This window comes from Dendroctonus ponderosae, unplaced genomic scaffold (genome assembly GCF_020466585.1).
Source record: "Dendroctonus ponderosae isolate FM_Combo_2020 unplaced genomic scaffold, Dpon_F_20191213v2 Dpon_F_20191213_6, whole genome shotgun sequence".
Taxonomy (NCBI): domain Eukaryota; kingdom Metazoa; phylum Arthropoda; class Insecta; order Coleoptera; family Curculionidae; genus Dendroctonus; species Dendroctonus ponderosae.
In genome coordinates this window covers 4,811,309-4,826,253 of record NW_026018814.1, presented here as the reverse complement: position 1 = coordinate 4,826,253, position 14,945 = coordinate 4,811,309, and the positions used below count along the sequence as shown (strand labels likewise).

General features: G+C 32.2%; 2 protein-coding genes across 2 annotated transcripts in view; both read right to left on the bottom strand.

Moving 5' to 3' along the window:
* Positions 1–195: 195 nt before the first annotated feature.
* LOC109540673 lies at positions 196–6,739 on the bottom strand. The gene is made up of 8 exons (XM_048667580.1): positions 6,539–6,739; positions 6,281–6,381; positions 6,087–6,229; positions 5,724–5,832; positions 5,286–5,615; positions 4,992–5,218; positions 2,537–2,787; positions 196–2,006 (listed from the first exon to the last, which is right to left on the bottom strand). The coding sequence occupies exons 1-8, from the start codon at positions 6,643–6,645 to the stop codon at positions 377–379; spliced, it is 2,898 nt and encodes a 965-aa protein (XP_048523537.1). The 5' UTR covers positions 6,646–6,739; the 3' UTR covers positions 196–376.
* Positions 6,740–6,765: 26 nt separating this feature from the next.
* LOC109540596 (probable ATP-dependent DNA helicase HFM1) overlaps positions 6,766–14,945 on the bottom strand; it is a 9,982-nt gene continuing 1,802 nt past the window's right edge. The window contains exons 2-12 of the mRNA XM_048667260.1: positions 12,432–12,557; positions 12,085–12,365; positions 11,371–11,516; positions 10,725–10,878; positions 10,147–10,383; positions 9,759–9,953; positions 9,237–9,465; positions 9,001–9,143; positions 8,074–8,258; positions 7,666–7,763; positions 6,766–7,034 (exon numbers count right to left, since the gene is read on the bottom strand). Of these exons, the coding sequence (XP_048523217.1) occupies positions 6,790–7,034; positions 7,666–7,763; positions 8,074–8,258; positions 9,001–9,143; positions 9,237–9,465; positions 9,759–9,953; positions 10,147–10,383; positions 10,725–10,878; positions 11,371–11,516; positions 12,085–12,365; positions 12,432–12,557 (2,039 nt within the window). The 3' untranslated portion in view covers positions 6,766–6,789. The remainder of the gene's footprint in view (positions 7,035–7,665; positions 7,764–8,073; positions 8,259–9,000; positions 9,144–9,236; positions 9,466–9,758; positions 9,954–10,146; positions 10,384–10,724; positions 10,879–11,370; positions 11,517–12,084; positions 12,366–12,431; positions 12,558–14,945) is intronic.

Genomic DNA, 14,945 nt, shown 5'->3' with positions numbered 1-14,945 from the left:
TTGCCTTCTATACGCATTTTTTAGATACTTATCAATAAGTAAAACTAACTCTGAATTATTTCGGGCCCACTAGATAATAGCTTTGTATTAGGTTTTTTCAGATGGGAGATTAGTGCTAAGAGTCTACTAATCTCTGTTCAAAGCACGAGTTATGTGTTTTCACACAACCCATTTGTAGAAAAAAACTTGAAGGAATGAACCTTGTTAGATTGTTTTATATTTTTCAATGTACGTCACGTCATAATCGTTAATGGCAGAAACTCCAACTCAACTATTCAATTATATAAATGACCGAAGTTTTAGAACTGAACTTAAAGCTAATTACAATGAAACACTAACAAATATCGGAAAAGAACAGTGAATTATTCCTATCCATCTACTGGGTATCTCTATGATTATTAGGATCCGTAAATCTATCCATAATGAATTGCCTATTCGGGTTGCTACAAGGAGGCATATTRTAATTATTGTAACGTTCCACACCCTGATGTGGGATTCCAGAGGAAAACCCCTGATTGGGCATTATTATATTATCGAGACGTTCTTCGAAACTGTTAAAATTAAGTTGATTTCTTTGCCGAAATTGTGGTATCGGAATATTCGTGGTTTTCGGTACTGTAGGTACTCGATTATAGCCTGGCGAATTATGGAGTAGTTGAGGTTTTCGCGTGGGAGTGAAAATTTCCTTTATGAAACGCCTATTGTTCTCAGGTTGGCGTTCGCAATGTAAGTTTAGTCGACAATCCTGGTTATTTTCGACAATTGGTGTAAAGAAACTCGTACGACGATTTTCGAAACTAGGCGGCAGAGATTGGGATTCAATATTTTCTTTCCGGTCATCTTCTGGATACTTTAATTGATTGTCCTGAAAATTAAAGTTTGCTCTGTGCACCATTGAAGATTCAGGCTTAATAGTTTGTAAATGTTCTCGATTCCTACCAGTTTGAAGATGGTTTAAATGGGAGCTGTTGTTTGTATGAGGAAGATGGTTTACTGGTTCTACATCCAGCTGCTGTAGACAGCTGTCGATATAATTTTCAGGTATATCATTAACACGAGGATACATTGTAGCTCTATTTGAATATGGTGATCTCTCATCCATGTAACCATAATATGGAGGTGTGGTGATCGGGTTTTCAAAACGTGAATTATAACGATAGTTATCATTTACGTGTCTAACAGGTGGATGACCACAACACAAGCATATATTTGGAGGAGTTGGCATTGGCCGTTGATAAAAATGTTCTGATTTTGGGGGCGGATAACCAAAGTAATGACTTTGGCGAGGCGAATAACTAGATTCATTTGAAATATATGGATTATAATATCTATGGTCTGCAGCATATCTTCCTGAAATTTCAGAGCGGCTTGAGGGTCTAATAGGCCTCGTATCCAAACATGTTTTAGACGTAGATGGAAGAGCTGCATCAAAGTTATTCGGTCCATTATTTCTGTTATATGTTACATTCGAAAAAGTGTTTCTATATTCAGGATTCGAGGACGGATGAAATGAAGTTGGAACAATACCACCACCTCCTGCAGGCAGATCGGGTGTTTTCGATGCCATACGTCCAGAACTCATCGATATATCCAATTCCTTTGACATTGCCAAAAAATCGCTCTGAGAGAACAAATCTTGTGTTGCCTGAAAAGTCTCAGCTTTATTATCAGCAGAGTTTTGACCTGTGCCAGATTGAGGCATATTATTTCTATGTGGTTTGATACTGTTTTCATCTGTTCTGGTATTGGTATTCATAAGTTTACTGTAGTATTTCACAGCCGATTCCTTTCTTCTGTTAGATAGACCAAAATATTCTGGGTCGCAAATGTCTTCCAATCCCTTAAGCCTTGTGCTAAATGATTCGTTTGCATCCTCAGTATATTCTTGATCAGTCAGTGGAAACTGATGTTTGGATTTCTTTTTTACTGGCTCCATAAAATGGTTGGCTTGCTTATCCGAATTATCTGTTGCATTTGAATTTTTACTGGAGAAACTGTCTTGAAATCTGAAAAATAATATTATGATATATTATTATGGATTTTTCATTATTAAGTCTTGTCAGTCTCTGTCTGAATAAATATTTTTACCAACAATCATTAAATATGTGTAAAAATATATACCTTATTTATAGATAAATCTTGCTTTCTTTGCAGAAACGACTATTAGTCAGGTACGTCTTATTTTAATTTGCGATTTAGCATAAGTGGCTATATAATTATTATAACTTAACTTATTTTAAAATTTCATCTAATGAAATCCACAGGAATTTTTATTTTCCTGATTATATCTAGCATAAACGCATCGTGCGTATGTACTATAAAGCAGACGATTTGAATTTTGCATTTCACAATTAAACCGAAAGCGCAATAATTTCGTACGATTTTAAATAGTGGCTGGATATTGTTAAATATTCCCCAATTTACATCCGCCAACAAATATCCGTTAGAAATATATCAACATATGTAGAGACTAGTTAGGAAATGTATTTAGATCAGTTGAAGTAAGTTGTCATTGCAAAAAGCGTAAAATACTCACCCCATGGAATCTACATTCTCCTTAAGATGGTCAACTCGTTCGCCCTCAAAATTGAAATCAGCTGGTCTCAGAGGCGAATATTTTACTGTGGGTGAATGGACGAGTGGTGATCTCCATTTTATTGACTTTTGAGGAAAGAAATCGAAGGCGGATCCATTAATAGACCTCCGTTGATTTTTCGGTTCTGGTGAACCAAAATACCTTCTGAACTCTACGTGATCAACTGTCGAATCTGGATTATCCATTATTTCCTGTAAATGTAGTACATTTTGCTCGCTTCTTAAATTTGATATTCATTTTTATAAATCTAACTTATGTATTATAACAAATAATAATATATACAGGAGCCGATCCAGCTTTCAAGTCAGGGGTTCTTTTGAGCCACAGATTTGGCATCGTTGGATAGAGAATCGAAAATTCGATTTAGTCATAACAACATGAGTGAGGAAATTCGAGTAGTTTTCACCGTAATTGACCGTAATTAACCGAAATTCGAAAAACATGTCGACTTAGATAAGAACATCTACATGTAGAAGTTCCCCCACATGTAGATCCCAACTACCATTATTTTAAAGTTTCAAATGGCACGACACACTGAATTCCATAATTTTACAAGTAACAAAATTCTCTTACCAATGATGTGGGAAAAAGTAAAATTGAATGATCGGTTCAAAACTTTAAAGCGAAAATGTTTCATATTACCACAAAAAATATAAATCGCCGAAAATATGGTAATTTATTGATCTCGGCTGTTTATTTATTTTATAAACTGTCGAAAATGTTGGCCGTTGTTCGCTAGGCAATAGTAAAGCATGTCGTGAAAGTCTTAACAAACATTAATCAAAATTTAAATCAAAAATTCTTGCGATATTCAATAATATGCAGGAACATATTCAGTGAGAAACATGCATACGAAATTGGCTTGAAATGTTGATAATATTAGTGAATGATTTCAAGGCAGGCTTCACTTTGCCTAGCGAATAACGACGCACATTTTCAACAAATCATAAATTAAATTAATAAAGCGAAATTAATAAATTACCAAATGTTTCGTCGATTAATATTTCTGTCTTAATTTGGCGCATTTTCTCGTCCAAGTCTTAAATCGACAATTCAATACCACTTTTTTGGGTGGTTGAATGGAAAGTATTATTCTCTTTAAAACTATGTGTTACTTCTTGGGAGTGCCATTTAAAATTGGTAGTTGGGAACGCAGGGGTTGATTGTTAGAATAGAATCGTTCAGAATAATAATATGGGTAATGATAAGAAATCATTTGATTACACTTTTATCTATCAATGAGTTCTGAGTTGAGTCTTCCAGTTGTTTTTGTATAATGAAAAACCACAATGAGAAAACTGAAGTTGTAAGCAGAATAAATGGACCTTCGCTCCTCAAGTTCCTAATCAACGATAATCTTTTTCCAACTTACCACATATAATATAAATATTAAAGTAAAACTTGTATGTAAATTCAACCAATTGTTCAATGTAATTCAACAGTAACAAACAATGTACTTTTATATAGACAAAACCGCACAAGGCACATTAATTTGACACCTGACTGACATTAAGATTCGTAATAAAAAAATAACAATGACGTAGTACATCAAATACGCCAGATCTTCCTTGCCGACTTGATAGCAGATTTAATAATTTAATATAAGATTCCGTTCACACCAAGATGAGCAACATATTTTTAATATAAATAAAACATGCTTAAAAAAAAATAGCCCTTAAGTATTAGTCCTTGATGAATCGCTCTGAAGCTAAACTGAGTTAACTTAGAACAAGGTCATTTTGCTCTAAACTCCGCTACCAATCGAGAATCGAACTTCCAGACTAAATAGTACACTTAGACGTGTATGAAAATTACGTTCAAACACTCTTCAATTAACTGATCTTTTAGACCAAACATTTGTATATAATTTTTTTTAATTTCAGTTTCAAAACAGCAAAATTTGCTTAGTCTGGGAACCTTATGAATTAGTAAGTGTTGTTTTATAACTTTTTTAGATAAATTTATTAGATAAAACTAAAATACAGTTGGTCCAAGAAGAAAAACCGTTAAATAGTTTCAGAAATGTGACGATTTCAAAATTAAATTGATCATTTTGCTCTGAGATACAAAACATCTTATCACGTCTTATTATTTCAACTTCACTTTTGAGAAAAACTGTATTAACACAAGGTGGCTCAAAATTTCCGTTCTAATGCATTTCACTGAGAGATTAAGATTTAGAAACTTTTTATAAATATTTTACTGTACTTTCTAAGTCGGAATACAATATTTTTGAATCACCCTCTGTATTTTTCTTCATATAACTCTACATTGTATTCATACAGCTTATGTCTAAATAAAACTAAAAATATGCTTAATTAATTGATGCGGTTATAAATATATTGAGTAGTTTAAAATTATTTTGCTAGTTAAATTGCAAGAATAATACATTCACCTTTGGATTACCATGTGAAGAATCATCTTTATTTTCCATACATTCATTCACGTTTGGCTGATTTGTTTCGAAAAGATACTTCTTTGACATATTTTTAATGAAGGTGCAGTTCAATTTGCTATCTTCCAAGCATTGCTCAAATTGATTCGTTTCCTCAGAAGGCTTAATGGTTTGTGCGCCTAAAAGGTGGGTGGCCTTTTTTTTCTTTGTAGTCACAGTTTCATTACCTAAATAATGAAAAGTGCTAACATAATATATCGCAAAGTCAAGCTAACGCCATTGGCATTGACCTACCATTGTTTGTAGGCGGGTTAACGGTTGCACTCATTCTTTGCTCATTACTTGCATCATCAGAAGTACGACCACTAACTTCCACTAGCTTCCACTGATCATCGCAATTCCTACTTTCAGCTACGCCTCTTTTAAGTTCAGAGCTTTGTTCTTCATCTAATATTGATGATAATGACAACACTTTTTCGTCTAATTGCTCTGTGGTTTTCTCTCTGGTTTTTTTGAATTTGTACGTGCTTTTGTTAAAATTTCCGATGGACTTCGAATCTAGAAGTTCAACTTTTGGATTGTCTCCTCCTTTCTTAACGTCACATAGAGGTGATTTCTTTACTTCTAAAGGATAATATCATGATATAATTTTCAACATACTGAGTAGGAGTTAAGTAGTCTTATTTGGGGTGCTCGTGAATTGCCTGATTATTTTCTACGATTTATATGTACCTTGGCTATTCATATTTTCAGTTGTTGCTTCACATTCTCTTCCATCTTGTATTATAGCTTTAGTATTTGGCTTATTCGTTTCTTTTACAGGTATTTTAGCATCAGTTTTCTGAAAGGTTGTACAGGTAGTTGTTTTTGAATAGAATACACTTAGTAAGTTATTTTATTATTAAAATGTGAAAGTGAAACATAAAAAAACAAAAATGTAAAAGCAATTATCAGCCGTTGAAGGAATCAGGATGCAAAAGTGGTTATTTTGCATAATCAGAACATGATCAATACTTTGTAGCGTCTACACAACATTTTAATTGCTCAGATTTTCAAACCTTCAGATATTCGTATTACAGTTTAGCTTGCGCTTACCATTTTATAAGTCCTAGGCTTTTTCACTTTATTCATACCCATATACGAATCCAAACATGTTTGTTTCTTGTTTGTAGAAAGATTCTCTACACTATTTGTCGTATTTGTGGAAATGGTCAATTTGCAGCAACAGTCAAATCCCACTAAATAAATGTTAACTTGCAGTAAATATTAAAATACTCATCGCGTCTTACCCCAGTTGTCGCTTATATAGCAAGCTTTGATAAATTCCAGATTCGCGTCTGTGATTTTGAAGGAACGTCGCACTTCGAGTGTGTCCAACATGTAAGAGTGTCTAGAAAATTCATAGCAAATATTTAGACTTGAACAAGACAATTGAAGCGCTAAATACTAATTGACACCTTGAACGAACTAATTATGTATTTTGTATTATGTATTATGTAAATTTACTTGTTAAGTTTTGTCTACTCTATTTTCATTCATTAACTTACGAATATTTCTCATAGAGCAAAATGTTATTATTGCTATCTCCCACTAGAAGAATCATCATCGAAACCAAACTGACGGTACATTTTTGCTTAATTTCACTGGGATTCATCAGGGTTATCGATAAATCAATATCAGTACCAACTCTTTGCAGAGTTATGGCATATTGTGGAAGATGTGAGGCTTCGTCCACAATAGAATTACCAAAAGGAGCTTTTCTATTCACAATCTAAAAAATATTGCAGCTCATTAAATCTTATACTAAATATGAACAAATACTTGCCATTTCAATATGTCTAGGATTTGTGCTGGTAATTTCTTTAAAAGATGTTTTCCCGGCCTTCATAAGTAACGTAGAAATAACCTGGCCGACCCCAGTGAGTTGTTTCGATACGTACGGCGAGTTTTCCCATAATTTCACTCGAAAACATTTTGCTAACGTAATTGTATTGGAAAGGGCGCTGTAGCACTTGTCCCTGGTTTCAAGATATTCTATTAAACCTATAGAAAAACTGAGTTATCTAATCCGGTTAAAAATGCGGCAAATCTCAATTGAATGCATAAAATAAAGATAAATATAAATGAAGCAATTAATTTTGGCCATATGTGAGCACCTTGATCACAAGTACTCAAAGAAACAACCCCACCCGTATGGTAATTTGTATTCCAAATTTCACCTTGATATCTAGTTTTTGTCCGGCCAGCTTTGGCAGATTCATTAACATGCTTTTTCTTAGCTTGATTTTCGGTTGAAATGGTTTCGAAAAAATCTGTATATAAATATAAACTTATAGAAAAAATCTGACAAGGCACAAAATGATTTTAATCAGAAAAGTAGTTTGAAAGTGCAAAACAAACCTGAAAAATGCATGTTACATGCATCAATACGCTCTCAGCATTTTATTATAATATGCATATTAACACTTGCAACCTAAAGTTATTTTTCTAGTAAGAAAAAAACGAAAATAGGAGTTTAGATAAAAATAACAACAAATGTGGGATTGTAAATAAGTTAAAATCCTTGAGGTGTGGACATAATTATATAATATGGTGCATTTCCACGTTTTTTCAATAAAACCTTCTTTAGTAGTAATTTTTTTTCTTATTAGATAAGTTTCTCAAAGCAACTTACAATTCGCTAAACGTTCACAGCATCGCATTATTTTCATCGAATCGCAGACAAGCCCCTGGTTTTGAATATCCAAGTTCCCAAGCACTGCCTGAATTATTCTGAAAGCATTCGATAGCCATAAAACCATATAATCAGTCTGCCTCCGTATTACGGTAATTGACGTAAATAATGTTCTAATAGTTAATAATTAGTAATTATTGAACTAAATTGAACCGAGTAAATTATAACTGAAATTAATAAAAAGCCACGAATCCTCAATTGATTTAGTTCTTACATATAGACCAACGTATTCAGTTTATATTATTTCAGTTTTTTTCTTGAACAGAAGGTCAGAACTGTTCTGAATCATTTTTTGTTACGTTAGACTGAACTCCACTAAAATTTTAAAATATAATTTCAAATACTTACACGTTTACCTTCATATCATTAGATTTTATTCGTCCTGTAAGAGGAAATCGAATAGCTTCCTTCTTCGTGTTCTTATTCAATAAATTCAGACACCGTTTGTCAGTTGTCCTTAAGTAAAAATCCGAAAACTCTTTACACTTTGAAATGATGGCAAGAATTTGAATTAAAATTTCAGAACCTGTAATCTGAAAAAAAATATTTCAGTAAAAACTAGCAATAAATACAAAGACAACAAAATTGATTTTCGATGTTTCTATTTTGAAAGAGCATATAATACCTTTCTTCGCAAAAATAGCGTTTAAAGCCTAAATAGATTCAGTCAAATTTCTTAAAACATAGCCTAAGAATAGAAATTATTTAATGTAATCGAGTGAACTTCGGTTTATCAAATTTTATAATAATAATATTAGGTAAATGATTTCTTGCAATGATCTTCCATTGATTGCATGATCAATACAAAAAGATTTCGACTGTTTGAATTTTTTTCGGTTGCATAAACTATTTTATTTCATCATTAAAGTCCTCCTTTGGACACTATCTTAGCAACTTTTGATTGACTGTTTAGATAAAACTACATTTTTTCGTTTTTTAATTAATAAAATGTTTAAGACAAAACCATACAGTATTTGCCAATGTTAATCACAAATGAACTTATGCATGTCTGTGCAGTCTTCGGTAACTCGAAAATTATAAATCTAAGAAACTTTGTTCATATTTGATCAGAGTATATTGGGGCTTTAATAAGAAAATATGTTTACAGATACAAGGTAAAACAAATAAGTGTAACGTCTATAGTGTATTGGTTTTCAATGGCACATTTGCGGCTTCTGCTGTCTCTAGACAAGCTTACTTACAAAGTATTTACAAAAAAGTCTTCGTGCCATTAACCGGTTATTATCGTACTGTATATAAGGGAATGCTATTTACCTGTGTAAACAATTTCATAGTTTCGAATGCTACATAATATTTGGCCATAATTTCACCAATAACCGTTGGGGTAACTTCAATAGCCTGATTCATTCTGATCATGCCTGTTGCAACTAGTTTATTCAGGTCTATTTGGCACATTTCTTTAAAATAAAATAATACTCTGACTTCTGAACACTAAGCTAATGAGTATGAACCTACACGCTCAATCATCTATAAATAAAACTTGCTCTTACCAAGTAATTTTTTGTCAATTTTATCTTTACTTAATCCAGCGGGAAGTTTATACTTTTCCGGAGATTTTCTGGCCCGCACATATAAAAATGTGGACGATAGCCATCTCATTGCTACTTCCAAATCTGTGATAGTCCGAAGAACAACTTCTGCATTTAAATGCTCTGTCAAATGTTTATGCAGATTGGACTCGATTATCTGAGAGCAGCTCAACATTTGTTCATACTTGATCTGAAAATTGTGCCTGCAGATATACTTTTGCTTGAATATCCATGTTGCTAATGTGCTACATATTCAATTAATGTATGTCGTACTAAGGACATTTAAAATAGCTTTAACTTTTCAATTAATTTTAATTTCAATTTAAGGTCTTCATTTTTTTCGACATTTACTGTTTTATAATCTACTACTCAAATAGTAAACTAGTCAAATGTCTGATTTTCTCAGATATGACTTCTGTTCCAACGATATAAATTTTTCCTGTTTACGTATTTGTTACGACAGAAAAATGCCATTAATATTACCTTGTCCTGTAGACTGGTCAAAATTAGAACAGTCGCGCTGGTATCAAATTGACTCCTTCCAGCTCTTCCTATCATTTGGAAAATCGATACTTCGTCATAATCTTTATAGCCTCCATCGGAATAACATTTTGTACATTTGACTATTACCAAGTGAGCTGGTAAGTTTACTCCCATTGCCAAAGTACTCGTAGTTACCTGAAGAAAAATTAAGAAATTATAAACTTACAACTATTGAAACAACTTAACAAAAAAATGCGTAAACAATATTTATCTAAAAAAACCATGAGACAGCCAACTTTCCATTTAGAAAGGGAAAAACATTTTAACAGCAAAACATTGAAAAAATACAAATAAATTGCAATATTCACTTGCAGCACAATTTACTTACCAAAACCGGTATTTGTCCAGTTTTGAATGATTCTTCAATAGTGTGTCGAGTATTTGGAATCAATCCTGCATGATGGAAGGCAATTCCATGGACAATATTCTGTCTTAATTTCACATCAGCAATATTTTGGGAAATTTTCATAAGAATTTCTTTTTGTTCTTGGGATAAGCGAATTTGCAAATTTTTCACTAAGTGATTTGCAGTCATCTCGACACTTTTCCGCGTATTACAAAATATCTATAAATATTAAATTCTAATTAGTATTCGCAATTCTTATTTTCATTTATGAAAAAATTAGTCAATGATGATTGTATATGTAGATATGTGTAAACTTTGGTACAATTCAAGAAATATAACTTCAAGCTATGACCATAGAGTCACAGGACACCCTCAATTTATAAAAATGTTTTCCGAAAGGTCATATTAAGTTACCGTTCATACGTTGAATTGAAATGTAAAAATGAAAAATTGAAATTATTGGATTCCGTTATAAACAAACTAAACTGTTCAGATTCCATTAAAATAGCATAAAAAACCGTTTACTTTTCCACTGTTTTTAGCTTCAAATTTCCACTTACCAATGTGGGTTTTCCTTCCGAGTGTTTCGATATAAGACCAGATATTTTATAGCTCAAAGACATGTCGAACTTGAAAACTGATTGAACTTGTGGATTGAAATTATAGCCAAGTACTATCTTATTTAGTTTCACGGGCCGAACTTCCTCTGAAAACCTACAAAAAGAACAATAGTAGCACTTTTAACTTCTTAACTATTTCATCATTAATAACTTTTATTTGAACCTGAAAAATACATTAACAAAACGAGTGACGTAAAGTGTAACGGATAAGAGGCACATAAAAATAAAAACATTTCCTTTCGATTTCTTAACATTTTAAATTATTAACGAATGTAGCAGCACATTTTATAATTTTAATTCAATTAAATTAAGTTGTACTTAAAATATGTTTCACATGCTTTTAAAAAATGCTTCAAGTGACAAAACACATAAATTGGACCAATAATTAAAAATTACTCTGTCGATTGTCGGATTGTTGATAAGTATTTTTGTGCGCTGCAATTAAAATATTACTGTATCGCAATATATTTTTTATATTTCTATATTTATCTGTTTGGATAATTTTCATATGTGTTACAGTTTCGTAAAATTTTCTTAACTAAAGCGTATTAAATTTGAATTGCTAATATCGAACTGATCAACTTACTGGAAGTATTTAGCGGGTTCTGATTGTCCCATCCACTCTGCAATATCTTCAATATTTGGAATCGTTGCTGATAAAGCAATGAATCTAATACCTTTAGCATTACCATTAAACAAGTACGATCCTCTAGCTGTTTTCATTCTACTGACCTGAACATAATCAAAACAATTATATTTTACATAATGATTAAGAAAATTGTAGTCGCTTTCGGTACTTCAAAATAGAGCAGGAACCAAGTTGCGGTTAGCTAAAGCGTGTGGAAGAAAATAAAACATTTTTGTAGTTATTTGAATAACTATAAGAGTCAAAAATATACAGAGAGGTCCAGGTTACAGGTCATAAAATTTAATAAGTGGTCATCAAAATTAAAATAAACTTTACTTCGAAAATTTTGCAAGCAGATAGTTTTTATAAGAGAAATACAGGGTGCTAAAGTTTAAAACCTAAATTTTTTTATGATAATTTTCAGTACTGTAATAGATAGATACTTAATCATTGAAATAATTTTACAGTTCAAAGTCAGTGGCGGATTGACTGGGGGGAGCCGATCTTTAGCCTCTAAATATTTAAAAATAATAAAAACGTCTTTATTTTTTAATATGATTAATTTCTTAAAATTCTTAATTTCTTAAATTTCTTCTTCTTTTCTTTCTCTAAAAGCTGGGATCGTGGCGGATCCCTTTAAACYCCCTTGCAGAATATTATGAAAATACTCACTATCACTTCCAATGTAGAGCCTCTTGAATCCGCATTTAACAAATGCACTTCATCAATTAAAAACAARGAGACGGCATCAATCAGTTTATTATTCTCTTTCCATCTTCTCGTTAAAACATCCCATTTTTCYGGAGTTGAAATAATGATATTGTATTGCAAAAGTGCCCTGGGATCGACCTCATCATTATCACTCGTAACTGAGATACAGTTCACACCAAAACAGGAAAGCTTTTTATGCCAATCAACCAGCCGTTCTTGGCACAACGCCTTTATAGGCGAAACTAAATGTGAAAAAAAGTCGAAAGCCCTTAACAAACTTTGAACAAAAAAGTATTAGTTCAACCTACTGTAAATAATTTTATTGTCGAGTGCATTCAGGCTAGCTTCACCAGCAACCAAATGTCGCACAATAGCCAGTTCAAAAATTGCCGTTTTGCCTGATCCAGTGGGTGCAGAAACGACGAAAGAAGTATCTGTTCAGTAGCTAATATTAGTACTTTGGCATAGGGAACGCGGAATAAAGTTTTATGCTATTCTCAGAATTTGAAGTTTTTACGAATCCAGAATCCAAATTTCGAACAAACAGTTCCTCGAAATATATAGTAAAGTAAAAGACCAAAATATTTAGAAAGTAATTACGAATTCCAAAATAGTATTAGGTATACAGGGTGAACTAATTGCTAAAAGCAACTATTAAGATGGCAATATTCTAAATCGTAAGTTACAAATTTGGTTCAATTAAACAAAAGTTGTCAAATTTTGTTCGGGTTTGAGAATACCGAGTACAAACATATATTACCGAAAACGATTTTTACAGAGAAATCGGAAACCAAAAATTCTAGGTCATAAATGTTCGCACTTTTTATTAGTTTTTAGTCTTACGCATTTATTTTAAATTTAATAAAATAGCACATCCAGTTTATGAGATGTCGACACTAACTCTATTTTTTTAAATAAGGGCGTGGATTTTTCTATCGTTTATTTCAATGTACATATTTCTCTSATTCCATTGATGTGTCACAAGTTTYTATTWRACGACGTTTTCGKCAAAAMAAAATAATATCCAAGTTTTATCATCTAAAAAWTACAAATTCGACCCTGGATTKGAGTTGYAAATTGCATGTTTCGGTTGCTGATCGATGAGTTGTAGGTTCGACCTTTGCAAGTAATATTATTTTGWTTTATCRTTGTGAAATTTTATAKTRGGTATTTTGTAAATCATTTTATTTYATTTTAYATTGAAGTKTTAGGATTAGGTATAAGGTACTTCTCTTTAAATAACACAACATTATGGAATTGTGGGATAAAAATAGTTCGTGGTGATTAGTCAAATTAATATTACTAAATCATTGRAAACAAGGCCAAAATATATCAATTAGTGACAACAAAGACACACATACTGCAAATMACGGCAAAAGTTAAAAATTAAWKCTATTGTATTAAGGACTTTSTGTGTGGACGAGTGTTTYTTAKAACTTTTYTTAGCAAATTATTGTAAAATAGTGGGTGTCAGTGTTGCACAGACGACTCGCATTTATCTACATACAGGGTGTTCCGTAAGCTCATGATCAAAAGGGTACTGCGATATTCTTTGGACCAAAAGAAGACGATCTGACCTAACTTTTAATAACAACAAATGTCTGGCTCCTCTGCTATTGATGGTCAAAGTTCTTCAAAAAATTTATCCTTTTCGAAATATCGGGTGAATGGTACGATGTATTTTAGTTAAACTCGCAGTGAATTTCTTCTTATGTAAGACTCATATTTTGATGAAACAATCGAGTTCAGCCGTTTTGGACCAGTGGTGAATTCTTGTGTGTTGTGGTACAAAAACTACCAGAACTTTTTAGTTGGAGGATGAAATCAACTAATTTTTTCTAGGTTGATGCACTAATCATTTGTTCACAATTGTGTGCACTTTGTAAAACCTTGTAGCATTCATAGCTTTTGCGTAAAAGAAATATGTCTGTTTTCTAGTCACTTAGCGATGCTAGACATTTACTGCAAATATGCGCACTTTCACGCAAATTGTTTTTGCAAAACTCTAATACTTTGACCATGTCGGTCACTTCTTCATTAGAAAAAGGTAATTGAAAACGAATTTGTGAGATTGATGGAGAATGATTTTATGCCTCGTATGACGATAGTTGCAGTTAATGTCTAACATTGTTAAGTTGCAAGGAAACAGAAGTATTTTTTTTCGCATAAACTATGAATGCTACAAGATTTTACAAAGAGCACAACATTGTGAATAAATGATTAGTGCATCAACCTAAAAAAAAAATGAATTGATTTAATCTTCCAACTAAAAAGTTCTGATAGTTTTTGTACCACGACACTCCAGAATTCACCACTTGTCCAAAACGGCTGAACTCGATTGTTTCATCAAAATATGAGTCTTACATAAGAACAAATTCACAGCGAGTTTCACTAAAATACATCGTACCGTTCGCCCGATATTTCGAAAAAGATAAATTTTTTGACGAACTTTGACCATCAATTGCAGAGGAGCTAGACATTTTTTGTTAATAAAAATTAGGTCAGACTGTCTTCTTTTGGTCCAAAGATTATCGCAGTACCCTTTGATCATGAGCTTACGGGACACCCTGTATATGTATTTATTGAAGTAAAAAATTACAGAACATTAATAATAATGTGAATAATAAAAAACTTGCGTAAATTAAATTATATCTAGCACTAAATTTTATGTACGGATGAACAATTGAAAATTAGATTTGTTTGTTGTCACCAACTTGTCCAAAACGGCTGAACTCGATTGTTTCATCAAAATATGAGTCTTACATAAGAACAAATTCACTGCGAGTTTGACTAAAATACATCGTACCATTCTCCCGATATTT